General features: G+C 46.6%; 1 protein-coding gene across 5 annotated transcripts in view; it reads right to left on the reverse strand.

The window, feature by feature from the left end:
- SWT1 (SWT1 RNA endoribonuclease homolog) overlaps positions 1-14002 on the reverse strand; it is a 976200-nt gene that overhangs the window by 33321 nt on the left and 928877 nt on the right. For all 5 annotated transcript variants that reach the window (XM_085601694.1, XM_085601692.1, XM_085601689.1 and 2 more), the window contains one exon: positions 2908-2975. In XM_085601694.1, coding sequence (XP_085457820.1) covers positions 2908-2975 — 68 coding nt within the window. The remainder of the gene's footprint in view (positions 1-2907; positions 2976-14002) is intronic.

Below are 14002 nucleotides of genomic sequence, written 5' to 3' on the forward strand. Positions count from 1 at the left end.
CTGGTAAGGCCGAAGGGTAGCACAGTCAATTGAAAGTGCACGTGGCCTACCTTGAACCGCAGCTAACGCCTGTGGCCCGGCAGGATGGGGATGTGGAAATACCCATCCTCCAGGCCCAACGCCACCATCCAGTCTTTTTGGTCTAGGGCAGACAAGACCTGAGCTAGAGTGAGTATCTTGAACTTCTACTTCTTGAGGAAGAGATTGATGGTCCGAAGATCGAAATGGGCTTCAACCCTTTGTTCTTCCTCGGAATCAGAAAATAGCAGAAATAACAGCCACTGCCTACTTCTGAAACCGGGACCCTATCTATAGCTCCCTTGGCCAAGAGAGCTGTAACTTCCTCCAGGAGGAATTTCAGATAATCCTCCATCAGCCGTTCCTGATTTGGCAGGATGGGAGGAGGAGAAGAAAGGAAAGGCAGAAAATAGCCCTCCTGAATGATCTGCAAGACCCACTTGTCCGATGTTATGGACCTCCAGTGGGGTGGATGATGAAGGATTCTCCCGCCAACTGGAGTGGTGTGGTCTAGCAGATTCAGACTAGGATGCTTGGAGGCTGCGGCTGCCGAGGGACAGGTGGCAGACGACTTCTGACTTTCATTTCTAGGTTGGAATGAACCGTTTCCACATCCCCGCACGGCTTGGGAAGCCTGCACAGGACGGGGGGCTGGGATAGGGCTGAAATGGCTGGAAACCCCTTTCGTTGCCATGAAAGGGGCGAAATGTAGACTGGCCATGAGGAGTAGAAGAGAGGCCCAAGTATCTGGCTGTAGTTCGAGAGTCCTTGAACCTCATTGGGCCGAATCTGCCATTTTCCCAAATTGGCCTGGACATCGCCCAAGAAGCCAGTTGTCCTAAGCCAGGCATGGCGCCTCAAGGCCACTGTCGTGGAAATCGATCTGCCCAATGAATCTCTTCCGTTCTTACCTGCTTGGGAGAGCACAGCCCAGGCTTCCTCCGGGACTTGTAGCAACACTTGCGCAACTGTCTCCCAAAGGGAGTGGGAGAAATGGCCCAATAAGCATGCGGTATTCACCAACCGTAATGCCAGGCTGGAGAAAGAAAACATCTTCTTCAAAATGAATCCAGCCTCTTGGATTCCCTATCCGGAGGAGCGGAAGGGAATGTGCCCTGGGATGTAGAGGCCTGCACCACCAAACTTTCAGGGTGGGGTGTTGGCTGAGGAACTTTGGATCGTCTGGCATGGGCGATGGCAGCGTGCAATTGTCCTATTCACAGGAGCTTCTGTGCTAGGCTTGAAACACGTGCCTAGAAGGACATCAGTCAATGCTTTGTTAAAGAGCAAGGGGTTCGGAGGTGGAAGCCCCAGGTTGAAGCAATACAGTCAGGAGATTAGTCCTGACCTGAACGGAGGGCAGCCCTAGTCCGAGGACCACAGCTAGCCCTTTTAACCACCATGGCTTAGGATGCCCCCTCCTCCGTAGCCACAGTTGGTGGAGAGAGGATGTCCATATCTGGAGAGGTGTCCAGTCCACTGGCTTCCCCAAGTTCCCCATACCAGTCCAACTGCAGAGTCATCCTGGTGTTCCAAAGGGTCCACAGACCCCTCCCATTCCTCTCCCAAGCCTAACACATTTTCTAAGTGCTCATGCCACAATATAGAAACCCTGGGTTCAATCGGAGCGACGTTGTTCCGACTCCGTGTCATCCGGGATAAGGATTGGGCTGCTGCCACCGGTGAGCACCGACCGCGCCGACTTCGGGTACGACGCCAGAGGAGGTTGCAATGGCATGACCAGTGTAAACCCAGGTCGGATCCACGAGGCCCCACCGGCGTAATCGCCGGAGATGACGACGTCTAACCCGATGGAGCCCCTCTCAACTCTGCTGGGCCCGAAGGCTCAACAGAGGAGTCGGCCTGCTCAAATACGCAGTGCATGGCCTCGTAAAATTCTTTAATGTGAGCGGTGGTTGCTTCGGCTCCCAGAAAGGGAGGGAGGAGCTAAGTCGACTCTGGCTCTGACTCCGCAGAACAGTGCCTAGAGGATCAGTGCTCATTACCTCTTTTGTCGACAGACAACCGCCGAGGTGAAGATTCCCCAAGTGTCCCGAAGACCTCAAGTGGGACGAAGAGAACTTTGGGCTCCAGGAGCGGTCCTGTAACCTCCTCTTCTTCGATCAGGCCTGGATTCTCCACGGAGTCTCGCTGGACGGTGTTGACTGCCAGGCTGCAAGGAGCTTCATAGCCTGCTCCCGCAAGGCCTTCGGAGCCAATGCACAGCAGTCCGAGCACGACTTTGAATCATGATCGCACTCAAGACACCAGAGGCAGAGGAGGTGGAGGTCGGTAACCGACATCATGCGCCACATCGCTCGAACCCTGTCTTCCTCTAAGACATCCTCGCACACAAAGGAATTTCTTTTCGAATTTGACAAAAAGTTGAGAAAAAGCCCGTCAAACAGCAACAGAGGGGTAGCTCTTTCCAGATCAGCGCTTAACTGGGTGGCGCCTACATAGGTACCGTGATGTCATAACCGACAAAGACATCACGCGGAGCCGAATGAAGCCACCCGATGGCGCATGCAAGGGGTATGGTTTCCAGATCCATCCTGACACCTGGGAAATTTAAAGGTAAGGAATCGACAGCTAGAAGTCTCTCTCCGATTTAGTGACTTGGAGGGTTCACCCTGACAAGGATTGTGGTTATTTCTTGAAGTGAGTAGTCATCCACTCCCAATAATAATCCAATTTCTTATACTAAGGCTGGTGAGTTTTATTGCCTAGGAAGAGAAGTCAAAATGTAGAGGCTTGTGTTCAAACATCCTGAATAAATTCTGCAGAATACAGCAAACCTATCAACAAAGATGACATTTTCATAAAGAACATCACAAAGCAATACTAATTTTAGCATTAAAAATATAATGCACTGCCAGTGCAATTTACCTGTACTCATTCTGAGACAAGCACTCATAAAGTTCCCCAGCAGAAAATTTGAAGTCAGCAACATGGATCTGAAAAAGACACCACTGGTGAGTGCAGTTTAAAACTGAATAACAAAACCAAGAAAGCATTAGCCTGTGTGAAGGCAACAGCTTAAGTATGCAACTAACTGGTACTCAGCTACATAATTCAAAATAGTCTTAATTATGAAGCACTGTACTGACAACAGTAAATATCATCAAGTGCATATGGAGGATAGGATGTATTGGACAACTGGAAAAATAAGAGCGACTTTAACCTGGAACTAACAGCCACTTGGTTTTAAAGGAAATGTTTGCTCAAGAAGACACTTTACCAGAAAATGCATTAACGTTAATGCAAAGTGGTCAATCGTTTACATTTGAACTTCAGTACTTTTTTAATTTCTATTTTATTTTTATTTAATGTGTTTATTATTCAATACAAAACTGTATATGTATAGTGTAGGAAAATGGATACCGACCCATTTAACCCCCTGGATGTTTTGCCTTTGGACTACTATGTTATTGAACGTTTACTGTAGGTATAAATAACTGAGCCTCATTCACTGTAAACTCTGTTAAAATGGATTCAGAGTGCTCACAGCCTTTTAAAACAAGGTCTGTTCCTGCGCAGCTGGGGCACAGAGTCTCTGGGTTGGCTGTACGTGAACATATGTGCATGCAGAGAGAGTGGAAGTACTGTCCAGCTCAACCCGGAATCTACGGGTAGCCTATCTTTGAAGGGACACTTCTGGGACTGGTGCAGACCTGGTGTAGGACTTATAACGTGAGTGACTGAATGTAAGTCAGAAGTCTTTAACTGAGAATGTGTGCATACTTTATGACTGACTGGTCTGGTGGCTTAGTGGCCTAATGCGTCCACTGTAGGGGCTTATTTGACCTCATGATCACAGGTTCAAATCCCGGCAGATCCATTCAGCCTTTCATCCTTCTGAGGTCAATAAAATGAGTACCATCGAGTTGGGCAACAATTAACATCTGTTATTCAGCGTCATGATGTCCACGGGTGAACGTGCGCTTTACAAATATATGTTATGTTATTATACATTATGAGCAAAGCCTAAACCAAAGTACAGCACTAGTGATTAGTGTGGTACACTGATAAGGTAAATGTAGACCTGGAGTGCAGATTCAATGTCACTTTTGTCAGATCTGCACTCCTTCTGGCACCTGGCGATATGTCATATTTTTCTGACACAACTTCTAATTGGATTCCAAGCTTTTGTTACCGTTACTGGGCAAGTGAATTACTCTTCTGGCCAGGTGAAAGATCAGAGGCCTTTCCATACAATAGGTCCATTTGCCAGTGCTTGACCCATTCCTGGGAAAGGAAAGGGTATGGGCGGAATCTGTATGTAATAATTACTTTTTATACTGCATCAGGCCTGGGAAAGCTCATCTCAAGGAGGACAAAGAGGAAAGGCCGAACTTCCTGAGCCAATCACAGGAGGGGCTCCTCTCCTTTGAGATTTTGGAAGTAAGTGACTAGGCAGCTGTGGCAGTTAGGGGCAAAGCTTAGGTTTTCTAAGAAGATCTTTCAACAGACTACTTCACCATTTTCAAATGTCCAAAAATGCTGTGCAGGAGGGTTTGGTGTAATGAATGTGCCATTTATGTGGATAAATAGCCTGATAATGACCATCGCCCATCACCATCTCAGTCTTATTTAGCATATTATAACATAATATAGTGATGTGTAGGCCTGCCTAGTAAGTATAAGCTACGAAGTAGGTCTTGATTATGTCTCTTTCAGATTCTGACTTTATCTTGCTTAACGGCAGTGCTTGCTAATGGCTTTGGCCTGATCTTATGTCATCTTGCATACTAATTTTGCTCTTTTGAGTGAATAGAGGCTTATGCTTGAGTGACTCCATTTTCTGAGCTGTCACCATTATCTGAGCTTCACTAGGTGAGAAGGGCATGTTTTCCTTTTCACTTGTTTTTCGCACTTTACTGACCAGAAAGAACTGGATCTTGTCAGAGGAATGTGCTCGCTCTGCTCTGAAGTCTTAACAGACGCCTGGCCAGCTGAAGCTGTGGCCTTGGTGCGGAGTGGTGCGGACTCTAATGGGAAAAGGGGGCGAGGCTCACCAGGAGCTTCGTCTTACGTCTCCACTTGTACTAAAGGAGGTGTCTGGGTACTGTTCGGTGGAAGTTCATCACAGGGCAGACGTGCAGCTGTGGCGGTGGGGCGTATAGTGTCACTACTGTCTCCTGTTTCGGCCGAAGAACCGGACTCCCCTTTGGCGAAGTGGAAACGGGATGGACAGACAGTTGGTGAGGTGTTCCACTAATTTCTAGTTTTCCTACTGTTCTTGCTTACTATAACTTTATTTTCAGGTTCCATACATTTATATACATATATATATATATATTTCTACATATATGTTTGCCTTGATTGTGTTTCAATCATACTATTGATATGTTAGAGTCTGCTATGATAGGTGCATTTGGCTAACCGTGTGGTACTATTTACTAATAAATATATCCCAGATATACCAATTCGTCTTTTCCTTGTAGCAGGAGGTGTGGACTCTTCTTGGCCAAGTATTCTGCTGTAGAAGGATGGGTGAATTCCCTTCTAGCAGGTAATTGTGTTATAGGAAGTTGTTCTACTCCTGGCAAGTGATGTGCAAAGTATATCTCGCTCTACAGAAGTGTTGTGTGTGTTACCTTGGTCTAGAGGAGACTTATGTGATATTGTTGTCTTGCCTTGCCTTTGGGGGAGTGTGGAAAGTTTGCCCACCTTAGGAAGTGACGGTACATACCTTGGTCCAGGGGAGATCTGAGACCTTTCATTACATTGGGACGGGGTGGAATGATGATGTTGTCTGAGAACTGAACAGAGGTGTCTACCTACTGGAACTTCCAGCCCCACTTAAAAAATTCTCGGCAAAGGAGCTAGAGAAGGAGAGAAGGTCGATTTTGAAAGACCCTGAGGAAGACCGCAACCGATGCTAGAGCGCCCTGGACTTAGCCTGGATGGAAATCTGCAGTTTCACCTCTCCAGAACCCATTATGTCCTCTGAGAGACAATGAAGGGTGTCAGGGGTCTTGCTGGTGGACCCTGCAGGATAAGGTTTCATCTGGAACTTCTGATGACTGCGTCTGCAAAGGGTTAACCGTTATCGGAGAGACACACATGGATGCCCTTCAAGTAGCTACAGTGGATATGGGATGTGAAGAGCACAGGCATGGAGGGTGTCACTGGAAAAGAACAGCAGGCACTGGATAAGACAGGTCCTGAGCATGGAACTTAAGTGCATAAAGAGCACCCTCCTACACATGTATGAAAATGTAGTGGCTAGGTGGCTGAAGAAACCTCTCTTGGGGACTAAAGCTGGCCACCAGGAACAAAATGACTTCAAAATTGTGGAAAACAGCCCAATGGGGCTAGAGAAAATAAAGGAAGAACTGTGCTCCCCCGGGGAACAGATTTTCACCAGGATGCTAGTAAAGTCCCTTTACCGGAGTCCAAGCATTCCACCAGGAAGCACCAAGACCCCAGGGGATGCTGCAAGCAAGGATGCTGGGAGTGGGAGTCTAGTGTCACTTTTGACGCGGGCCCCTGTTCCCAAAACCCAACAATCAAAAAACAATGAGTGTTTTCATACTGTTTATAAAACCCCTCCTGGGAAGGTCAGATCCCTGGGAGCAAGACATCCGACTCCTTCAAGCCTGTGCCGATGTCTGTAAGGGTGGTGGTAGGGAGCACATCACACAGTAGTCACCTAACCTCCATGGGTGTGGGCAGGAGAAGGGAGATGCTGGCAAATGGAGAGTATCCAATTTGAGGGGCTGGCTCACCTGGCCATAAAAAAAAAATAAGAAAAGAAGGATTGTTGTACTGCAAAGCCGCAATAGTAAAATCATTGATAAATAAAAAAAAGAAACAGAACGTTATTTACTTTCAGAGCACAAGGCTTCTCTTCAATATGCACAACCTCAGGCAAAAGTAGTGTCCTAGAACCACCACCTGGGGTGCTGGACAATGTGCATGTGACTTTATGGTGTCCCATAATGGCAGGGAGACCACTAACTTCTGGCAGAGTGTTTGTGGGGCTTCCAGGAGTGCAGCAGTCCCCATTCGAGCCCCCAAAATGTTTCTCCCCAGGTCGCCCTGAGTTTCTAAGGGCAAAGGGCAGTTGAAGTGATGACCCCAGGAGAGGGCTTCTAGGTTTCAAGAACTCATGTAGCTTGGGCTTCTGTTCAGAAGCTCTGAAGAGTGGGAATCGATGTTGGTGGGTTCTAACACTGCACTACCGCATGTTAAATTTAGAAGGAAAACATGTGTACACAGTTTATTAAAACTGAAATGCTTTATTGATGACAAAGTTAATAGTGAATCATTCCAATGTGTTAAGGAAGGTCAATGAAATGCTTTATAGATAATGGACAATCATAAAGTTAATCAATGTCACTGTAAAAATGCACTGTTTATTATAACATATTTCTGCTTTTATTTATGTGGTGCTCCCTGACAAAGTGAGTATGCCTGCTTTTTTATCCCTATTCCCCATTATTGAATTCTTTATTAACCGTACGATTACTTAAAATCTTTACAGTATAAAACACATAAGCAACGCCCCTCTTCCCATCCACCCTCCCCCTAGGAGCTTCAAGGCATTGGAAGTAAAAATGCACCATGCCTGTATGGGCTCTGTTAACTGCTCTGTGTCCCTTTAAGACTTCAAATTAAAAATAAAATTAAAATGTGGGATCAACTCATTTTCACCAATTTTGCTTAGTTCTGTAAGGATCAATAATTATAGAAACTCCATCAGGGTCATTCCCTCCGTAATATCGGTTGTCTTTGATAAAAGTTCTTGATATGCCCCCTACTGGGCCCCACTCTCTCTTTATGATCAGATTGTTCGTACTGAGAGCCCCTGGATTAAGTGATATCCGTCAGGGTTCGGGTGCCAGCTGGTTTAATTACTGAATGATTGCGACCCTGGAATCTGCAGTCTGTTGCTGGGAGTCAAGTGCAATTCTAATTTGATGAGTAAACTTGCCGGCTTTAGCAAGTAAGCAGGTAGTCGTTTCTGAGAAGCACCATTACGATGCCTCCCTGCAGGTTCTGAGGCCCTTATCTCTTAGTGCTGGGAGTAGCAAACGATGACGATAGCTGGCAAGCATGGGGCAGCAGCATAGAAGATGAAGCCAGGATTCCCTGTGGTAATTGCATAGCCGACAGGAGACGATGTTGTCCGTCGCACCCATTTTCGGTTGAAATTCAAGATCTTGAGAGCAGTGAGGTGCAAAAACAGGATTTTCCTTCTCGCTTGTGCTGAGAATGGGTCTCGTATGTATGCTTGAGCTTTCCCGGGAATGTTTGAATTGTCAAGTGCCAGTGTAAGAGAGTTGTACCGGAGTGAGGCGCGATCCAGTTCAAACGAGATGGTCTGGACTTGGCGCTTCCCAGCATTAGCCCAGGCAGAGTAAGGAATTTCATGAAGGGACATGCTCTCTGCCTCTATTTTCAGACAATCTATTGCTTGGTCCAATTTAGTGTGTCATGGGGCAACCGCTGCCCTAAAAATCGTTTTTATAAAGTGTTTGAGAGTGGTTTCGGGGGTTTTCAGTACCGTGATATAGTATTTTATTAGGTCTGTAATGCCAAGTCCGGTCTATTTAGTCTTATTTCCAGCCTTAGCCTGGTGCTTCTTGCTTGTCTGGGTGCTTGTAGCATGATCTTATAAGCTTTTATCTCGGCTGCATTGATGGATTTCTCTAATGCACCTGGGAAGGCTAAGTGACCGTAGGAAATTGCTGGAATTAGATTTGCCCTAAGTACTGTCAGCATAGGGTCTAAGGATGGACTTGCTAGGCGATAGCTTGGACGTCTAAGTGACAGAATTATTCTGGTGATTCTCGGCGTTAGCTCCTTTATGTGTCTAGCTACTGTAGCCCTCTCTGTTACTCATACCTCCAAGTAGTTGTAAAATGTAGCTGTCCTAATTCGATGATCGTCCAGAGACCAGGTTACTTGCTTTTTGTATGGGTATTGGCCAAAGATAATTATCTTTGTCTTGTTCTCGTTAATTTGCAGGCTGTTTTCCTGGTTGTACATTGCCAGACTTTTTAAAGCTCTTTGGAGCCCCACCCTGGTGTGGTCCATGATCACTGTGTCGTCCGCATTCTGAAGGGTTGCCAGGGTCATCTTGCCCAATCTCGGAGGTACTAGGCTGGCGTCTTTCACGGCTTACCCCAGGTCTGCCGTGTACGAGTTGAATAATGGTGGGGCCAGAACACAGCCCTGCTTTAGCCCGGTGTTAGTTTCGATTCTCGGGGATGCAGTTGTTGGACTTAGTTTGACCCGGACCCATGTCCCCTCTTAGAGGGCTTTTATCGCTTTTAAGAGAGTTGCCAGGATCCCCCTGGATTCGAGTTTTGCCCATAATCGTCCTCGATTAACTCTGTCGAAGAACCTGGAGTAGTCTATAAAGTAGCAAAACAGGGGCAGCTTGTTACTCATTACCGCTTTCTTCGAGAGGTAAGACAGCAATAAGATAATGTCCATGGTGGAGCTATTTGCCCTGAAGTCAGTTTGATAAGGCGGGAGGATACTGTTCTTATCCACCCAGTCCTCTAAGTCTCTTAGTAGTAGGCGGGCATAAACCTTTGCTTCGATGTCGAGCAGGGCTAATAGCCTATAGTTGGCAGGGTTTGAGTGGTCACCCTTCTTGTGTATTGGAAAAAGGATTGAGACTTTCCAGGATTGTACTAATAATGCTGTGAAGTATGAGTGATTATATAGCGGTGTAAGGATGGATGCAAAGAAAGCTAGAGCGGACTTAAAAACTTGAGCGGGAATACCATTTGGCTCTGGGGCCTCATCGGTTCTTATTGCCCTGATGTACCTGGCGGTCTCCTCCACTGTGTAACCGTCAAACTGACTGGGCACTGTGGTTTCTTCCTGTGCGCTTTGAGGTTTGATGGCTTCAGCTGCTGCTTGAGACCACTCTGAGATGGGAGGGCTCACCTTGTATGATTCACTCGTGTACAGACCCTTCAGATATTGTTCCCAAACATTGCCAACGACGCTGTTTTCATTAGGCGGGCTTCGAGAGCTCAGGCTATTAATGTATCTCCATAATTTGCTGTTATCTTTTTCTTTAATTAGTGAGAACACTTTAAGCCAGTTCTTTTCCGTTTGCTGTCTTTTCAGCTCCCACACTTTCTTCTTATATGTGGTTCGCAGAGCCGAGATGGTGGTCATCTGTGACGAATGGACTCCTTTTTGCCTTAATTATCTTTTTAAGAGCTTGTTTACATTGTATCAGGCACTTCGGTGCTCTTTGTTACGGCAGGGGTTATTTTGAGTTGGGGCATTTTCTTGCTTGATTGGCATTTCCCATGTTGTTCTGTAAATCTGCCATCAGCATTTTCCAAAGACTTATGGTGTTCTTTGTGTGCCGTGTCTGAAATACCTCCTCCCTTGCAGCTACATACTCCAACAGGCTATTGCTAAGGTTGGCGGTCCATTTTAATGTTTTAAGGGCTAAATATCATTCTTCACCCAGGGTTGCGCCAATTGTTTCCTGAGCTTCCGCTGGTTCTACGGCCAGGCTAAAGGTGGCACTGTCATCCACTGCAAAGTCGCATAGCTTATGTGCCTGCCCTTCCTTTATTAAAATGTAGTCTATAGTGGATATATTCCTAAAGGTCGACTTGGGGATCCGTGAGGGGCAGCTGACTTTTTTATTCCACGAGTGGATTGTAGCTTACATTTTTTAAGGAGGAAGATCAGAGGCCCAACTTCTTCCCATTGCTGGGTGCAGCTGTAACTTGATCCAGACCTCTCGTATTAAGATCTCCCGCAATTATCACATCGTGATGCTAAAATCTAATGAGTATGTCTTCCAGAATACTGATAAAGGATTCCATGGCCAGTTGAGTTTGACATTTCGCTGGATTAATGTAGCAATTAATTAGTAGCAGGGAATTGGGCTGTTGTCCCTTTCTCAGCGCCTCAATTGTAATGACTTGGAGGTCAGGTGTTTCTACTTTTATGGCTGTAGTTTTAAATTTGCAAGCATGATTTAAAAAAATGGATAGACCTCCTGATGGGTGTCCAAAGATGGTCTTTTTGGTCGCTGGTATGATGTTCATTGAAGCCGCCGATTGGGGTGGTTGACTTGGCCCAAGTCTCCTGGAAACACAAAATGTCCCCCTTTGAGAGGCAGTCTTGTGTGGGCTGGTCCCTGAAGATGTTGCTTAACCCGGCGATTTTCCATGAAATGAGGGTTAATTTGCGTTGTTGACCACAAATTGAAGTTGAGCATCCTCTGCTGACATTGCTATGTCTTTGGTTAGGGACGCTGTGCCATGGTTCCTCCGTATGGACCTGCTCTTGCTGGAGCGGCTGCACTCTACGCAGCGTGTCTCTGTGCGAGATATGGATTTTTGTCAGAGTTCTTGGTCGCTCAGGTTTCTCTCTCCCTCCTAAGCTTTTATTCATTGTGCCTTTGAGGATTGATGTAGACTCCCGCCGATCGTGTTTAGGTAGCAAAAGGTATGGGTATTTCGGCTTGCTGAGAGCGGTGGCTTCGATGTCCCCATTTTGCGAGATGTGGAGCTTCGCCGAGGACTGCCTGTTGTACTTGCTTTTGGGTGAAGGTGACTAAGGTGGAGACTCCGAGAGTATCCCTCTCTAAACTTCTGAACTTTACCCACTCTATGTTATCTAAGGTGATCTGTGCCAAGGATTCGATGTGGTCTAATGAGACGTAGGATGTTGGACCTGTTCAGAATGTCGTAGGAACCTTTGGCAGTGTATCTGGGGGTGAGCAACACCTCATAGATTGCTGGATGATTATTGTGCTTGGAGGTGCACAGTGTCGATCTATCCTCCCACAGAGTGGTCCTCTGAAGATTCTGATTTAGTGGGTTACTGTGGGCATCTCTTGCCTGATGTCTGCCTGTTGCCCCATTTGGCAATCCAACCCTTGTTTGCTCTTCATGCTGCTCAGCCTGGTTGCTTTTAAGGTGCTTCATCGCAGTGTGTAGGAGCCCTGGGCCCAGGGAGGTAACAGCCCTGACTTGTGAGCTGGCAGCCTCCTGTGATGTAGGCTGCCAGACTACCTCTTCTTGAGTCTACTCTGTTGTTTGCCCTGCCATTTGTGGGCCCTCCCAGTGAGTGTTCTATCGACTTTGATCCTCGCCTATCAATCAATCAATCAATCACTGCATTTGTAAAGCGCGCTACATACCCGAGAGGGTCTCAAGGCGCTGGGGAGGGGGGGGGGGGGGGGGGGGGGGGGTTGCTACTGGTCGAAGAGCCAGGTCTTGAGGAGTCTTCTGAAGGCCAGCAGGTCCTGGGTCTGTTGTAGGATGGTGGGGAGAGTGTTCCAGGTCTTGGCGGCGAGGTAGGAGAAGGATCTGTCGCCGGCGGTGGTTTTTCGGATGCGGGGGACTGTGGCGAGGGCGAGGTTGGCTGAGCGGAGGCTTCGGGTGGGGGTGTGGAAGCTGAGTCGGTTGTTGAGGTAGGTGGGTCCGGTGTTGTGCAGTGCTCTGTGTGCGTGGATCAGGAGCTTGAAGGTGATCCTTTTGTTGACGGGGAGCCAGTGCAGGCCTCTCAGGTGGAGTGTGATGTGGCTGCGGCAGGGGATGTCGAGGATGAGTCGGGCCGAGGCGTTCTGGATGCGTTGGAGTCGTCTCAGGAGCTTGTTTGTAGTTCCTGAGTAGAGGGCGTTCCCGTAGTCGAGTCTGTTGGTGATGAGGGCCTGGGTAACGGTTTTTCTCGTGTCGAGGGGGATCCATTTGAAGATCCTGCGGATCCTGCGAAACCTCATTGATGAGTAAGTGCCTTCTGTGAATACCAAAATGAGTAAGTGCAGTTACCCATTTTGGTATTCACACAAGGCACTTACTCCCTGATGAGTAAGTGCCTTCTGTGAATACCAAAATGAGTAAGTGCCTTCTGTGAATACCAAAATGGTAGTAAGTTTAGGATTTTATCTTAAGTTAGTTCAGTGAATCAGGCCCGTAGACTTCAGAAGGTTCGTACAGATGAAAATGCAGAACACGACCTTGAGATTTGGGGGAATATGTTGACCAGACTGAATAGTCAGGGCACGGGCCTGAATGACGATACAGACTCAGACTCTGACACACCACGGGCAGATGGGGCTGATCCGTCTTTAATATTCGGGAGCAAGATCAGGTTGGATGACCGGATGACACCCCCACCCCCTTCACCCCAAACTCCCCAGCTCCCTCCGCTATTGGTGGGTCTGCTTGAGGGTATGGATGGTTCCCCTCTGCACAGTACTTCTATCATGACATTGGAGTGGATGAGTCTGCCTGATGTTGGTCTGTGCCTCTGATTTCCTGGCCCACATCTGGCTACCCCTCCCTCTATCAAAGTTTTTATTGCCAATCACACTATTGTCGAGACATCAATGTCTACACGCTACTGCATTGTTATTGTTGTGCATATTGTATTGATAAAATGAATAAAAAGATTTTTTTTTAAAGTACAGATTCACAAAATGTTACATGAAATCACATGGCTGACAGAGGAACACGTTTTGTTCTTCTGCACTGAGTACTGTTATCCCCGCAGAAGGTGGATACACCCAGCATGCTTGAACCTAAAAGTTACATGCTACTTTGTTGCACATAGAATCTTAAAGACTGACACCTAGGGCCTAACTGTTTTTCCAGTAAATCGCTTTTTATTAAACATATAGTTTAAACGTTTAAAGACTATGTCCCATTAGTGCTGAACTATAAAAGCCTCTATATGCCTGATGATTTAATTTTATTCTGCAGCAGGTTTTATTAGACGCATTTATTTATACGATAACTGATTTGAACTCAAGTTCTTCTTTTCTGACTTCCAGATGGTAATCTTTCCAATGAACAATGTACTTTATACTCTTGGAAGGCACATTGTGATATATTGAGGTCGAAGACTATTGAGGATTTCTTTTATATAATTGTTCTTTTAATCGTTGTGTGCATTTTATCTGCAGCTGCTTTTATAGTAGGTAATTGTTTATGTTTTAGATCATTGCAGTGAGTTACTCGCTACAAGGTTTAATGTAGAT

This window comes from Triturus cristatus, chromosome 4_2, assembly GCF_964204655.1.
Source record: "Triturus cristatus chromosome 4_2, aTriCri1.1, whole genome shotgun sequence".
NCBI lineage: Eukaryota > Metazoa > Chordata > Amphibia > Caudata > Salamandridae > Triturus > Triturus cristatus.